At 36.1% G+C, this 17,781-nt stretch overlaps 1 protein-coding gene across 1 annotated transcript in view; it reads right to left on the bottom strand.

Moving 5' to 3' along the window:
* The window catches only part of LOC126822542 (MAPK/MAK/MRK overlapping kinase), a 40,945-nt gene continuing 23,164 nt past the window's right edge, over window positions 1-17,781 (bottom strand). The window contains exons 6-13 of the mRNA XM_050551486.2: window positions 13,162-13,210; window positions 12,301-12,386; window positions 10,952-11,044; window positions 9,952-10,053; window positions 8,554-8,727; window positions 7,020-7,263; window positions 4,419-4,607; window positions 1-3,951 (exon numbers count right to left, since the gene is read on the bottom strand). Of these exons, the coding sequence (XP_050407443.1) occupies window positions 3,883-3,951; window positions 4,419-4,607; window positions 7,020-7,263; window positions 8,554-8,727; window positions 9,952-10,053; window positions 10,952-11,044; window positions 12,301-12,386; window positions 13,162-13,210 (1,006 nt within the window). The 3' untranslated portion in view covers window positions 1-3,882. The remainder of the gene's footprint in view (window positions 3,952-4,418; window positions 4,608-7,019; window positions 7,264-8,553; window positions 8,728-9,951; window positions 10,054-10,951; window positions 11,045-12,300; window positions 12,387-13,161; window positions 13,211-17,781) is intronic.

Here is a 17,781-nt window from a genome sequence, read left to right as displayed (position 1 = left end):
TCTTGTTTTTTATTTTCTTAACATCAATATCTACAATATTTTAAAATTGAGTTAAGGAATTATTTTATAATACATACATGTACATATTATATGATATTTCTTCCGTGAAATTTATAAATAAATCTATAAGGTGGTTATAAATAATACATCTAACAAAAAAATTACAATTTTAAAACAAATTATTAAAAATAACTAGAAGAGACACTTTCACATAATTCATTCTGATTAAAATACAGATTTAAATTTTATTTCATTCATTTATGGTGGCCTTAACTCGATAAAGATCTTGGACCCTATTCATTGTTCATTGGATAGCACTAATGAAAAGGCTTCCTTCGTAAAATTTAGGTTTTCTTTGAATAAGCCCCCTGTTTGTGACAGTGAGTTTTAAGGTCAACTTTAAATATTAAATTTAGTGGAATATTTAAACCGGAAAATATTTAGGTGTCTCCCAGAATTCCGAGCACTTCTTACGTAAAGCTTAACTAAACAGACCATTTCATTGGCTAAATCTCCCATATCAAACAAAACACAGTTTTTTTAAAAGCTAGGGAGGGAAAATCCCCCCAAATTTTCAAATATATAAAACAAAACAATTAAGATAGGATCTGTGTTTTAATCAGATCAAATTTTAATCTAGACCAAAAACACCTAAATTACCGGACTCCATAAAATAGGTCCGATTGAGTAACCAAACATAACAATATATATTTTTCGGTCATATCACAGTGAAGCGGGAATGCTGATGATAACATTAACATTTAAATAATCAAAAACAAGGCTGATTTATTTACAAAATCATAGAAAAGTTTCATGAATTAAAAAGAGAAAAAAAAAAAAATCTTTTAGTGACATTGAAACTTATTTTACCAATTGAGTTTTCAAGCAGAAGATATAATAAAGAATCTTTAGTGTTTGGATCTTTTCTGATAATCGTCAGGCTCAAGGTATCACCATGGTTTCAAGTCAGCTCTAGTTACGGTCATTTTCCATAGCTCTAGGTCCTGACCGGCATATACGGCCGATGTGGAACCCATGGTTTCAACGTTTGTTCCCATTAGCACTAGTTAGCGCCAAACTGTGAGAAGCCTCGATACGCATAAAACACAAAACTTCTTGTGAGTTGTGTGTCTACTGAAGCTTGATTATAAAATCTGCTAATTACATTTGTTATAATACAATATGTACACAATGTTCATGTAACTTCTGATAAATATAAAAATATTTATATTTATTTACAAATTGAGAAAATAGATTATAATATTATAACATATATAACACATTGTAACATGATAAACAATTGGTATCTAACTGATGCCTTTTGGAGCCAGATTTCTCAAAATGGCAGTTCACTATGGTTACCAATGGTTACTAAGTATTTTAATGGTTACTAATAAGCATTAAAGGAATCGTCTCAGACCCGGTCACCTGTATGCTAGTATTGGGCCTTATGATGTTGGTGTACTATTATTTCAAATAATGTCACAGTTAACATGTCATTCGCACGTTATTCATACAGAATTACAGTCACGTGATGATTTCATAGAAATTCATGTGCATGATAGTAGGGCCTATATATTTTAAATTGTTTAAAAGTTCTCAACTGACACACTGTGTAATATATTCATACAACAATCTGGCTTACACCCTCGTATAGATAACAAACCTCATCTCTCAACCCTCCGTGTTTCGAGATAAGAGATGGTCCTATATATTTCTACGTAGCTAACCCTCACACATTATCAATATCTTATCTCGCTCTTGGCCTTTAAGTTGCATTTAACCCACAGTATCAATATATTACGCACTTGTCCTTTAAGCTGCATTTACCCCACAATATAATGAAAAAAGCTTGATAGTATTTATAAACATTGAGCACTTAATAAAGAGGCAATAAAACTACTAGAGCTGATATGAGTTAAAGACTCTGATCCACATGTTGAGAGAGAGAGAGAGAGAGAGAGAGAGAGAGAGAGAGAGGAGGGTTTAACGTCCATCTTTTCGGGACTAACATATGGTTCAATTTTATTTCAATAAATTGCTTACGCGTAGGGGTCTTCAGCAGTGAGAGGAAACCAGAGACCCGGAAAAAACTCACGAGGTTGGACAGGCAACCCTACTCCTTGCCATGTACAACCGGGAAATCGAAACCATGCCAGTTGACTCAATGACAGACCTTATGATACAGCGCTCATGTGCAAAGCATTCGGCCTTTCATTGTTTTTGTCAATTTTTAATCACTTTTTTCTTCAAATTAATATTATGGTGTGTACCAACCATTGAAGTCATATATTTTAGCCATTGTCCCCCCCCCCCAAAAAAAAAATATACTATGGGGTCTGGTAATTCACTCTTTTTCTATAGTTTATAATCAGAAACCAGTTTAAATGTTTTTGAATATAGACGTTACATTAATGCATCAAGTTGTATTTGGATTGTTTTAAATCCATCTGATTAAAATAGACATCTACATTAAGATCTGACAAGTTGTACTAGAAGGTCGTGTCAGGGGTCATTTGAGCCACTTTTGACCCTATGATGTCATACATTGAATAATCAATCAGCATTGACGTTTCTACTGGTTTAACCAGCCAAGAAGTCGCCATAACAGACCGTTTCATTGGCTAATCCCTCATTTCAACCAAAACGCTGGTAATATAACAACTCTTCCAGATCCTAGTGTAGTAAAGACAAGTAAAACGAAATTTTGAACTATAAAAACGAAACCAAATGGGATCTGTGTTTTAATCAGATTAGTTATTAGTAACATCAATTTGAACAAAGCCGTAGAAAGGTACAGGACTAATATTGCTTAATTCCAGTAAAATCTCTCAAGAAAATAAAACACTGTTAAAACCGATTGAAGGAATGAAAGAAAGACAAGAACTGGACAAGATTTCCAGCTACCATTTAAGTTGAATCTTTATCTAAACAGCCACATATTTGTAGAATATGGGATTCTTTTCGAAAAATAAAGATTCAACAATGGACATAACGAAACAAAGGAGAGCAAGAAATTAACAAGCGAAAATAAATTAATTAGCAAGAAATTAATGAACAAGACCCAATCTCTTAACAAAAACAGTAATATGGGGTTTAATGTCTACTCGACACAAACTAGGTCATTTCAGGACTAACATATGGTTCGATTTTATTTCAATAATTCGCTTGTTGTAGGGATCTTTAGCAGTGGGAGGAAACCGGAGGACCCGGAGAAAACCCATGGGATTTGGACAGACGACCCTACTCCAGTTAAACAATCGAAACATGACTTGCCCTTCTTAGAATTCTATATATTATATTGTCTGGTAAGCCAGTCTTCAATAGCCCAGTCGGTGAAGAAAAGTAGGACGTTGTCAAACCGTATTCATTCGCCCCGTCGTGGCAGAAAAGCTGGATGTTAAACCCAATTTTATTTAACTGTTGATAGTATGAATAAATCTATATAAATACATCTGCCACTGTCTAAATATATCTACAAATAGATCTATATAAATACAGCTGCCACCGTCTAAATATATCTAAAAAATTCAAAACAATGAAGATCCAATATTCCATTGAGCAATATCACAGTTCCAGGATACTTCAGGAATACCTGGAACTCCTGTATATATATTCATTTAGCCATTCCAGGGCTAATATTTTAACAGTTTACACATGTTAATTAAAGTGTGGGTGAATCCAAACTGTAGAAGTAGAGATGCACATCTCCAATTGTAAAATCATGATTATTTTAGTGTTTCCGACCACAAGATATTATGGTGTAGTTGCTGTGTAGAAGCAGGGATGCACATCTCTGATTGTAAATTTGCCACGATTAAGTGTTTTCCGTCAACAAGGTATATGGTGTAGTTGCTGTGGTATATAAAATAAAAACTGTGTTCAAAATCGTGGATCTAACGACGGTAAAGTATACTGTCCATACATTGCTTTATTCGGTTTACCAGCTGCCTGTAAAATAAATAAAATATAATATATGACAGTGAGTAGTATTTTAAGGAGACATTTATTGACAAGCTAGTCCTTGTGTGACGCCTAGGCTTCAGCCAAGTCAGCAGTGGATAATATGGTCCTGCTGGTGTGAAGTTTTTATACCCAGCAGTAAGAGTAGAGTTAGAACCCACCTTGTTTTTATACCCAGCAGTAAGGACCGAGTTAGAACCCTACTTGTTTTTATACTCAGCAGTAAGGACCGAGTTAGAACCCATTTTGTTTTTATACTCAGCAGTAAGAATAGAGTTCGAACTCACCTTGTGTTTATACCCAGCAGTAAGAATAGAGTTCGAACCCACCTTGTTTTTATACTCAGCAGTAATAATAGAGTTAGAACCCATCTTGTTTTTATACCCAGCAGTAAGAATAGAGTTCGAACCCACCTTGTTTTTATACTCAGCAGTAAGAATAGAGTTAGAACCCACCTTATGAGGTTTATATCCGTTATTTACAGACGGTAATAAAGTAGATCCTATATTTCCGTTATATTTATATTTGTTACCAGGGTAACCGTTGTAAACAGTATGATATGTAGTGGGATGAATCTCGACACGTGGAAATAACCCTGTATGATTTGAATATTGTTGACTTGATTGATAGCGTTTATTCTTTCTCTGAAATAAAAACAAGTTAAAACAATTATAGAAATTATCCACAATAAAAATTAAATGAAATGGGGTTTAACATCCTACTGCTCTGACTGGGCTAATGAAGAAGGGCATACGCCATACAGTTTGCTATGAAGGAAGTTTTGCCAGACAGCGGCCTGCTCTTATATCGAATTCCAACTGTCAAGGGATCTTGTACATGCACGTCAATGTGTACACCGGACCTTGGTTTTTCGTCCCATCGAAATGACTGACATGGCGGAACCACTCCGGCAAATCCCGCTCATCTTTCTCGAACACTCAACTTCCAGATTAGCGAGACAAAGTCCTACCCACTGAGCCACTGTGGCGCCAGATGAAATTTCTCAGCCAACGCAGGAATCGAACACATGACTTCCAGGTTAGTGAGCCAACGTCCTACCCAGAGAATCTCCGTGGCTCCCAGAATTTCAGGAAAAGTGGGTTGAAATGCTCCTGTCCAGGCAAATTCCCTTCCCTTGCCACATAAAAGTAGGATGTTAAACCCCATTTCATTTCACCCCCTGTCCCCATTCTAAAATTACTACCTGAGTATTCATCATCCCCCGTTCCCCATTCTAAAATTACTTGCTAAGTATTAAATGCATAAAATTAATTAAAAATTAACAGAGTTCTATTTGAGAAGACGTCTATAAAAATAAACAATCAAAATTAAAATAAATGAATTGATGAAAAAGGTAAAAAAAAACATGTATGAGGGTACCAATATTCATTTCTTTCTAACAATTAAACGTTATTTTTATTGTATAGTTAAAGGCCAATGACCATCATTTTGAATCCCTGGAATCTATAGTATAATTTAAGATCAGTCCAAATACGGCTCAATATTCCATTCAGTATTTACAGAGTTATCATGAATTGAATATCTTTAATCAGATTAAATACAACTCGGGTGTGGAGAGAGAGAAATGGGGTTTAACGTCCACTCGACACAAACTAGGTCATTTCAGGACTAACACATGGTTCAATTTTATTTCAATAATTCGCTTGCGCGTAGGGGTCTTTAGCAGTGGGAGGAAACCGGAGGACCCGGAGAAAACCCACGAGGTTGGACAGGTGACCCTACTCATTGTCACGTACAACCGGGGATTCGAAACCACGCCAGTTGACTCAATGACAGATCGTATGATACAGTGCGCAAAATATTAAAAAAGCAATTGGAGAAGAATCTTAGCGTGAATTAAGCCGTGAGTAATTTGATATTGTCGGAGAAACAGAAATGATAATTGTGATAAAACAGGTGGTTGAAATAATATCATACAAAATGTGCAGGTATCATCAAACAATTGGTGTAAACAAAGGTAAGTGAAACATATTCAAATTAATTACATATTTCACCGTAAATCGAGGTGTCAGGGATTTAGATATTATGTAAAATCTGTGAGGGTCTACCATTCTAGGGTTGATCTGTGGGTTCCTCCCCCTGGCCATGATAATATTTTTAAAGAAACTGATTGTCATGGTACCTTCTAGAGTATATCCTGATGTGTCTAGCTTATATATAAATTTAGGTGTGGTAATCTTACTAATTCATCATAAACAATGTCAATTCAAAATTAAAATGGGCCCTCAAACTACGTGAGTATATTAACTTGTTTAGGGACCCTGGAGTCTACCATACTTCCCATCCCTGCTCAATTCTCCCCAAAATAGATGACACTCAGTCAATGTATTGATCTTTTGAAATTATGCATAAAGTTTCATGAATCTCAATCAATTGGAATCAATGTTATTGTTGCCGAAAATCATTTACAAATCAAATTGATTACCTAAGCTTAGTCTAAGCAGGAAATGCTCATTATCAAACTCAGTCAAGACATTCACCTTTTGAACATCTAAACCAAATTTGAACAGACAGGCTGACGGACGAACCCGTCCATTTTAATAGTCCCTTGTTCTTACTGGAAGACGAGGGTCAATATGAGAATTGGACAGTCACCTACGTCACTGGGATTGGATTAAAATTCAGTGCTAAAATAATTTCACTCAGGTTGCTTCGTTATTTCACACGACAAGTGATAATACCTTTTTACGACTTTTACAAGTAGCCTCGCTATCAGATGCATACGAATCTATCATAATTTTCTTCGGTTCTTTGGCCTCGCTATCAGATAAAGTACATGTCACTAACTCAGGTAAAATAATTTCATCATTAGATACATATCTATCAATGTTCCCGTCGTCCGAGGTCGATACAGGAGAAGCAACGAGAATTGGAAGTCCATCTAAGGTGGTACTCTCGGTTTCAGACGGGCTAAATTTTAATTTAATCTTTGGCAAACTACAATAAGGAACACTTCGATCTGATTGGCAGATTGATTGGGTGTCGGATTCGTCTAACGGAGACATCGTCCGACCTATTCGTTTTCGTCTACGTACCCTTTTTTTGTACATATAATTATGTGGAGGAAGTGAATGAGGTTTGGGTATGCTGGGATACATGGTGATTTCTGTCATCTTGTTTTTTTGCGGTGGTTCTGGATCGGGCCTCTCACGTTCCTCCTGTTTTATAGGAATTCTTTCCTCGTTTCCAGGATTTGTATTTTTGTCATGCTCAGATTTTTTTTTCTCTTCCTGTTCCTGTTGCCGAACTTTCATCATGTGAACTCGCTTATCGGCATCTCTAAAATATAAAAAAATTCATTAAAAAAATCTAAATGATTGAATCTTTTTACAATCTGATTAAAATACAGATCTATATTTCATATCGTTTTTTATACTTTCGATGGCCTACACTACATGAAGATCTGACAAGTTGTACTGGAAGGTCATGTCAGGGGTTGTACGAGCGGCTTTTGACCCTATTGATTAATCAATCAGCGTTGACGTTTCTAGTGGTTTACCCACAGTTTCGTGCATGGCGGACTAAGAAGTCGCCATAACAGACTAATTGGCTAATCCTTCACTTCAACCAAAATGCCGGTAATATAACGGCAACTCTTCTAGGTCCTAGTATAGTAAAGTCAAGTAAAACGAAATTTTGAACTATAAAAAAAGAAACGAAATAGGATCTGCATTTTAATCCGATTGATCTTTTAACAAATTTTCGAATATGAGTACATCTTATATGTTGATATATCTTTCGTCTTCTTGTCAAAATAAAATAATTCTGTTGAAATGTCCAGGGTTCTCATTTCATTCATCCTGACCAGTCTTGACCGACTGGAGAACTTACTTGTCAGCCAATTTACATGAATGATAACATAATAAAAATTTACAGAATATTTTTTGAAACAGACAAGTTCTATTGAAGGAGAGACGTTCAGATTTCACAGTAATTTGTTCCAGAGTTTTGGGCTGGCTACACTAAAAGCTATATGTTTTGTTTTCAGAACATATAAATTTTAAGTGGTACATGATCGTGTTGGGTTTCAATTATACGGCTGTAAGTCAGATATCACAGGGGAACAGGAGAGTTATACTGTTGTAAGTTAGAAATCACAGGGGAACTGGAGAATTATACAGCTGTAAGTCAGAGATCACAGGGGAACTGGAGAATTTTATGGCTGTAAGTCAGATATCCCAGGCGAAACTGGAGAATTATAGGACTGTAAGTCAGAGATCACAACAGGGGAACTGGAGAATTTTACGGCTGTAAGTCAGATATTCCAGGCGAACTGGAGAATTATAGGACTGTAAGTCAGAGATCACAGGGGAACCAGAGAATTATAGGGCTGTAAGTCAGAGATCACAGGGGAACTGGAGAATTATAGGACTGTAAGTCAGAGATCACAGGGGAACTGGAGAATTATACGGCTGTAAGTCAGAGGTCACAGGGGAACTGGAGAATTATACAGCTGTAATTTAGATATCCCAGGGGAACTGGAGAATTTTGATTGTCCAAAAATAATTTGTATGCTGTAACTAATACACATTTAAAAATATCTGATCAGACATCTAATAAAAATCTTACCTTAATTCTTTAAAATATGGGTGTTTAAGAGCTTGCCTGGCCGTTAATCTATCATCCGGATCATACGTACACATTAAATATATTAACGCTATAGAATCCTCCGTAGCATGCGGTAATAATCTTTCTATACCACTACCTTTCTTCGGAGGAAAATTAAAATTCATACCTCGAGATCTAAAATAAAAAAGAGAGTGAAATGGGGTTTAACGTCCACTCGACACAAACTAGGTAATTTCGGGACTAACATATGGTTTAATTTTATTTCAATAATTCGCTTGCGCATAGGGGACATTAGCAGTTAGATGATAACCAGAGGACCCGGAGAAAACTGACGAGGTCGGACACGTACAAACGGGGATTCAAAACCACGCCAGTTGACTCAATGACAGGCCTTATGATACAACGCGCACGTACTAACCATTCTGCCATCCTACCCCCAGATCTAAAATAAATATTGGTTGATAATTATTGTAATATTTTATAAACATTGTAATTTATAGAAAAATATTTTTCAGTTTTATTTTTTACGAAAAGAAATAACGTTTAAAGTCCTACATTTTTTGCAAGAGAGAGAAATGGGGTTAAACATCCACTCGACACAAACTAGGTCATTTCGGGACTAACATATGGTTTACGCATGTGCGTAGGGGTCTTTAGCAGTGAGAGGAAACCGGAGCATCCGGAGAAAACCCACGAGGTTGAACAGGCGACCCTACTCCTTGTCACGTACAAGCTGGGAATTGAAACTCCACCAGCTGACTCAATGACAGACCGTATGATACAGTGCACACGTGCTAACCATTCGGCCAACCAACCCCGTACATTTTTTGCACCAACTAGGCTAATGAAAATGGGCAAAGCTCATATGCAGTCTCTTAAGTATGTGGGTGGGGGTTGGATGGCCGAATGGTTAGTGGGTGTGCATTGTAAGGTCTGTCATTGAGTAAACTGGCTTGGTTTCGATTCCCTGGTTGTATGTTACAAGGAGTAAGGTCACATGTCCAACCTTGTGGGTTTTCTCTCTCTGGGTCCTCTGATTTCCTCCCAATGCTAAAGACCCCTATGCGAAATTATTCAAATAAAATTGAACCATATGTTAGTCCCGAAATGATCTAGTTTGTGTCGAGTGGACGTTAAACCCCAATTTTGTCTTCCAGTGTAGACTACTCTTATTCCAATTTCCACGTGTTTGTGGATCTTTAACATGTCAAGAGTGGATCTTTAACATGTTAGGAGTGGATCTTTAACGTGCTGCTAGTGTTATACACAGGACTTTGGTGTTTTATTATTTATTGTTTTAAAAAAATTTCTGAAGAGAAGAAATTGAAGCTATCCGGGGCGGTTGCAGTCTTACCCAATGATTGAGTTAAATCTAAACCCAAAATATAAACTTCGTACCTCCGTAATTTTTTAAGAACAGAAGGATCTGGTGTTCCCATGATGTCATGTATTTTTGCTATCTGATCCACTTCATTAGAACCGGGAAATAACGGATGTAAACTGAAAATAATCAAACAGCAAGTCAAATCAAATTATAAACAAGGGGTAGTGTTACCCACTTGCTTGCCTGCCTCCCCCTCACTCTCTCTGTCTATCATTGTGGGTTTTATCCTCTTTCTCCATCCCCTCTCAACCTCTCTCCCTCCCCTCTTTCTCTCTCCCCTGTCACTCTCTCTCTCTCCCTCCCCTGGCACTCTCCCCCCCCCCTCTCTCTCACTCTCTCTCCATCCATTCTCACTCCTCCCCTCTCTTCTTCCCTCCTCTCCCTCTCTCTCTCTCTCCCTCCTCTGGCACTCTCCCCCCTCTCTCTCTCTCTCTCTCTCTCACCCTCGCCTCTCCCTCTCTCTCCCTTCCCTCTCCTCCCCTCTCTTCCCCTCTCTTCTTCCCTCCTCTCCCTCTCTCTCTCTCTCTCTCTCTCTCTCTCTCTCTCTCTCTCTCCCTCCCCTCTCTTCTTCCCTCCCTCTCTCTCTCTCTCTCTCTCCCTTCCCTCTCCTCCCCTCTCTTCCCCTCTCTTCTTCCCTCCTCTCCCTCTCTCTCTCTCTCTCTCTCTCTCTCTCTCTCTCTCTCTCTCTCTCTCTCTCTCTCTCTCTCTCTCTCCCTCCCCTCTCTTCTTCCCTCCTCTCTCTCTCTGAAAATATTTTCCTCAGTTGAATAAAGTATCATGCAACTGTTAGTGTGGCTACTTTTTAGACATTATTCATTCAGTACAATGGGTGTCACCATTTTAACTGATCATGTGAACGTCATGTGACTTCATACTGATCAGCTGTTTCTGATGTTTTAATGTTCCATAACTTGACACAAACCCGGCCTTCGTGTAAATACAAAATAACACAGCTGAAAAGGAATATGTAGGCTACTCAATATAACTAACACATGTATTCTTTAATAAATTTACCTAAGAACTTCAAAGAAAACACATCCAACACTCCACATGTCCATTTTATAGGTGTAAAACCCATCTGTTAATAAACATTCTGGTGCTCTGTACCTGTAATTATATATTACACCTGTAATCATTTATAATTAATACCTGGTTCTCTATACCTGTAATTATATATTACACCTGTAATCATTTATAATTAATACCTGGTGCTCTATACCTGTAATTATATATAACACCTGTAATCATTTATAATTAATACCTGGTGCTCTATACCTGTAATTATATATAACACCTGTAAATCATATATAATTAATACCTGGTACCTGTAATTATATAATTAAACATACATTATATAAGAGGTAAATCTGCCTGAAATGTTATATAAATTATTAATTAAACATTAATTAACTGATCCAGACCATAATCAACTCTCGATGCGATATTTACTGGATTATGATCCCATTTACTGCTCGATTTCCATTCATAATTTTATCATGAAATGGATGATCGAGACTATGTTTTTACCTTACAGACTTTAGTAATGATGATCGAGGCTAGGGTGAAATTTTAATCGCTTAATTATGGTTTACGGTATGATGGATCAATTTGACTGAGAATTTCAGCAAAATTGTCTTTACACTATCTAGTTTTTTTACTATTATAGTGAGAACTGCCAGCACTTTATCTTATCTCCCATAATGTATCTTTAATTATATGTTAAATAATCAATTTGAATACATTATAGTGTTCTCGGTTCATAGTGGATCAATTTGAATAAATATTTCAGCAAATTGCCTTTACATTATCTAGTTTTTAACTATTATAGTGAGAACTGCCAGCTCGTTATCTAATCTCCCATACTGTATCTTTAATGTTATACCATAAAGATGCAGATTTGTAATTTTTCAAGGTCTGATCAATTAAAAGTCACTCTGAGTTCTGTGAAAAAAACCCACTTTTGTTTAAAATTTCAAAACTTTTAATAAAAATGTGTAACTAGACAAAAAAATTTAATAGGCGTGATCACAGGTGCCTAAATGGTGTCCAACAATAATGCTTTGTAGTTCACATTAAAACAAAAGAGTGACGTGGACTGTCACAGACCAAGGCAGTTCATCCTCCTATATGATCCTGGTGTTGATGTTACTTACCATCTAGTAGATATATATGATCCTGGTGTTGAAATTACTTACCATCTAGTCAATATATATGATCCTGGTGTTGATGTTAGTTACCATCTAGTCGATATATATGATCCTGGTATAGATGTTACTTACCATCTAGTCAATATATATGATCCTGGTATAGATGTTACTTACCATCTAGTAGATATATATGATCCTGGTGTTGATGTTACTTACCATCTAGTAGATATATATTCTGTATATGGTTGTTTAGAGTAAACACTTCTACAACTACCAAAATCAGCAAGTTTCAGCAAATCATCCTGTAAATATATAATATCATCTATGGGTGTAAATACCAGGGATGCCCCTTTATTTTTGGGAAAATATGTCCGACAAGAAAAATTTTGAAATCCCATCACTGGTATATACATTATCTGTAAGCAATTACAGCTTGTAAATACTATAAGTGTAACTAAAGTAGTGCACTAGCAGCAATATTTGTAGCCATGATAATTTCTATTCATGGCTACAATTGATACACTATTCGAGGCTTTGCGCAAGTAAAATTAGGTTCAATTCAAAATTACATAAGTAATTATGTTACAAATAGTGAAGAGTGGAACACTGAAATCTTAATCTTATCTTACTTAACAGTTTTTCTGTATTTTCGAGTGACATGAAATCATGTGATTCTGGTTCGGCGACCATTTTAAAATGAACAGAAATTTCGGATATCAGTTCGGAACAATTCGCTTACACGTAGGGGTCTTTAGCAGTGGGAGGAAACTGGAGGACTCAGAGAAAACCCACGAGGTTGGACATGCGACCCTACTAGTAGTCACATGCAACCGGGGAATGGAAACCACGTCAGTTGACTCAATGACAGGCCTTATGATACAGCACGCACATGCTAACCATTCGACCATCCAACCCCCTAAAAACAATTGAAGAAACAAGGCGTAGTCAATATTCACGTTTACCAAGATGTCACATTTTAAAATTAAAAATTATTTTTTCTTTTCCTCAGAATCTTAAAATGAATGTTTACAGAGTATCTGTTACCTGTATCATAGAATTAATTCTAAAATTTCTTACCTTAATTAAAATATTTTCTGGTTTAACATCTCGATGAAATATTCCATTCCTTTAAATATTGAAATAACAATTATACAATAATTAACACAATATCAATGTTTAAATATTACTATTACTATAATTAACACAATATTAATGTTTAAATATTATTATTATTATAATTAACATAACAATTAACACAACATCAATGTTTAAATAGTAATATGACTATAATTAACATAGAAACATACTATTTTAATTAAAGTGATGTTTCACTGAGGGTTTCTAAATGCCACTCAAAGAAGATTGCAATAATTACTAACACAATATCGATGTTTAAAGGACATTGGTCAGATAGCAATTGCAAGTAGAAAAACCTAGGGTTAGGGTTAGGGTTAGATATCCAATGAAATGTCCTGTTGATCCAAAATTTCAAAAGATTTAGAGAATTTTTCTGTATGACACAATTTTGATTGGTATGTTCACTAATTATAAATACTAAACCTGCCATAAAAAGAAATGTCTTCTGGAAGTAGAATAAACAACCAGAATATAAATACAATAACATATTGACGTCATATTTGACTACCAGAATATAAATACAATAACATATTGATGTCATATTTGACTACCAGAATATAAATACAATAACATATTGATGTCATATTTGACTACCAGAATATAAATACAATAACATATTGGTGTCATATTTGACTACCAGTTGAAGAGAAACCTCTACTGATAAATATATTACACCAAGAGAAAGTCTGGCCACTAGTAAATATATATATCAATAAGAGAATGTCACTAGTAAATATATATTACAATAAGAGAATGTCACTAGTAAATATATTATTACAATAAGAGAATGTCTGGCTACTAGTAAATATATTATTACAATAAGAGAAAGGCTGACTAGTAGTAATATATATTACAACAAGAGAAAGGCTTACTAGTAGTAATATATATTACAATAAGAGAAGTAAGATACAACATCAAAGAAATGATATTTCAGAAGATTAAAGGAATGAAAACTCTTTGAATTTGTTTAAAATAAAGTATTGACTTGTCTCCATCTGATGACCAAATTTAAACGAGCTAAACCGCTAACTCAAAATTATCCATAATATACGAAATTAGAAACACAAATTTAACATTGATGGGGACGAAGGCAGAACATTGATGGGGACGAGGGTAGAACATTGATGGGGACGAGGGTAGAACATTGATTGGAAAGAGGATAGAACATTGATGGGGACCAGGGCATAACATTGATGGGGACCAGGGCATAACATTGATGGGGACCAGGCCAGAACATTGATGGGGACGAGGGTAGAACATTGATGGGGACGAGGGTAGAACATTGATGGGGACCAGGGCAGAACATTGAAGGGGACCAGGGTAGAACATTGATGGGGACCAGGGTATAACATTTCTTGGTGACCCTTCTGTTTTTATATTTAGATATTATTTTCAAACACATCAAAACCAAAATTAAATTTCATAAAATTGTGATAAAGATTAGAGAAAGCTATTGTAAATATTTCTCGTTAATCAATGGTAATTCTTGTGTATTGCCCATTCTTTTACAAACAAATTTACTTTTTGTTTATTTTTTACTTAAATATTGTCGACTACTTCCACACAACCAGTTATATCACTGGTCTATATGCTAGATGGAGCTGTATCATACGATCTGTCATTGAGTCAACTGGCGGGGTTTTGATTCCCCGGTTGTAAGTGACAAGGAGTGGGGTCGCTTGTCAAACCTCGTGGGTTTTCTCCGGGTCCTCCAGTTTCCTCCCACTGCTAAAGACCCCTAAGCACAACATTATCAATCTAAAGCAGTAATACAAGAATTATGAGGTCAATATATACAGAAAAACTATAACAACAATTCATGAAACCATACAGGACAACAACAAGATCAAAAGGAGGTGATATTCTACAAATACTAATTAATTAAGTTTAAGTGAAGCCATTAAATTAAGTTAAGTAATTAAGTAGCCCAAATTAATCAGTAATTGTTTTTCCATAAGTATGGGTTACAGTTTATTGCTCTATCCAGTTACTAAATGTCTATTAAATTGTTTCAATGGCATTTAGTAATTGAACTGGAATATACAGGTGACAATTCTATGGAATTCTATTACTGAGCGATGTTTGACAATGACTAGAGAAGCGAAGTCGAAACATCGCTTAGTAATAAGCAGTAATTGTTTTCCATAGAATTGTCACCTGTATACACTAAATGTCTCTCAAAGATTATCTATTTCATTGTTATCAGTGTTACCAGCAGTAGGCTACTAATTTATATCACCGACTCCCTGGTCTTATGCTCATTGAACCAAATGAGTAATACAACAAACATTATTTGTGAAGATGAAAGGATTTATTATCGGTTATAAAACACACCTTTATCACTTGACTGAGTTAACTCCCTTCCATTCATCTCATGATAATTAATTTAAATATTCATGACTTAGACATGATGTATTCCCATTAGCCTGATGAGTGCAGAGAAGTAGGACATTAAACTCCATTTCATTTCATTTTTTTTTTCTACAGATAGAGAGAGAGAGAGAGAGAGAGAGAGAGAGAGAGAGATGGGGGTTTAATGTCCACTCGACACAAACTAGGTCATTTCGGGACTAACACATGGTTCAATTTTATTTCAATAATTCCCTTGTGTGTAGGGGTCTTTAGCAGTGGGAGGAAGCCGGAGGACCCGGAGAAAACCCACGAGGATGGCTACAGATAAGAGAGAGATAAATGGGGTTTAACGTCAACTCAACACAAACTAGGTCATTTCGGGACTAACATATGGTTTAATTTTATTTCAATAATTCGCTTGCGCGTATGGGTCTTTAGCAGTGGGAGGAAACTGGAGGACCCGGAGAAAACCCACGAAGATGGAAATGCAACCCTACTCCTTGTCATGTACAACCGGAGAATCAAAACCATGCTAGTTGACTCAATGACAGACCTTATGATACACCGCGCATGTGCTAACCATTCGACCATCCAACCCACCCCCACTCCACCCCAGCCTGTAGATAAAACATCTACTGTTAATTATTTTGAATATATAAATATATATGTCCTATCGACAAACTGTTTGGATAAATGTAAAAATTGATACATGGCTGACGATCAAATAGATAAAATTCCTCACAGCCATATAAAAATTTCATGGATTTTGGAAATGTCTAGTCATTGTGGACATGTCCAGTCATTGTTGACATATCTAGTCATTTTGGACAGTCATTTTGGACATGTCTAGTCATTTTGGACATGTCTAGTCATGGTGGACATGTTTGGTCATGGTGGACATGTCTAGTCATTGTGGACATGTCTGGTCATTGTGGAAATGTCTAGGCATGGTGGACATGTCTGGTCACGGTGGACATGTCTAGTCATTGTGGACATGTCTGGTCATGGTGGACATATCTAGTCATTGTGGACATGTCTAGTCATGGTGGGCATATCTAGTCATTGTGGACATGTCAAGTCATGGTGGAAATATCTAGTCATTGCGGAAATGTTTAGACATGGTGGGCATATCTAGTCATTGTGGACATGTCTAGTCATGGTGGAAATATCTAGTCATTGTGGACATGTCTAGTCATGGTGGAAATATCTAGTCATTGCGGAAATGTTTAGACATGGTGGACATGTCTAGTCATTGTGGACATGTTTAGTCATTGTGGGATAGATTTGGATTAGTGACTGCACCCCTTTATTGTTTTCGCAACACTTCAAATCCATTTATTGCTTCATATTTTCAAAACAACTTAAAATCCACTTTAAATCAATCGTAACCACTTATAAGATTTAAAAGATATAATCAAGTTCAAGAAACTCAAAGTTTTTTTGCCAATAACAGTCCAGCTATAAATACGTAACCACATAAATGATTTGAAGATATAATCAATTTCAAGAAATCCAAAGCCTTTTTTCTATTAAGAGTCGAGCTATTGATATGTGGATTGCCGAGGAACATCAATAAAAACTGCTATGTAGTTTATATATGTTTAAATGTAAATGTTGTTATGATCAAATAGTAACCCATCATACCTGTCAATCACAGGTATAATCACAGGTATTGACAACCCGATATCATATTACAATACACACTACTTAGGTCACGTCAGGTTGTTTTTTATAGGGGGGTTGGATGGCTGAATGGTTAGCATGTGTGCGCTGTATCATAAAGTCTGTCATTGAGTCAACTGGGGTGGTTTCAAATCCACGGTTGTACGTGACAAGGAGTAGGGTCGTCTGTCCATCCTCGTGGGTTTTCTCCGGGTCCTCCGGTTTCCTCCCACTGCTAAAGACCCCTATGCGCAAGAGAATTATTGAAATAAAAAAATTAAAAACCATATGTTAGTCCCGAAATGACCTAGTTTGTGTCGAGTGGACGTTAACCCCGATTTCTCTCTATCTGTTTTTTATAACTTTAGAATTTAGACCAGACAACTCACAATGGGGTTTAACCATTGGAGAAATATTACTGGATTCAATTTGAGACTAAAATTCTATTATATTACGAAAAAACGTAATTTTGTAAGAATATTAGAGAGAGAGAGAGAGAGAGAGAGAAACGGGGTTTAACGGCCACTCACACAAACTAGGTCATTT

The sequence above is a fragment of the Patella vulgata genome, chromosome 5 (assembly GCF_932274485.2).
Source record: "Patella vulgata chromosome 5, xgPatVulg1.2, whole genome shotgun sequence".
Classification (NCBI taxonomy): Eukaryota; Metazoa; Mollusca; class Gastropoda; family Patellidae; genus Patella; species Patella vulgata.
Note: the sequence above shows the minus strand (reverse complement) of the source record. Positions and strands in the feature narration are given on the sequence as shown.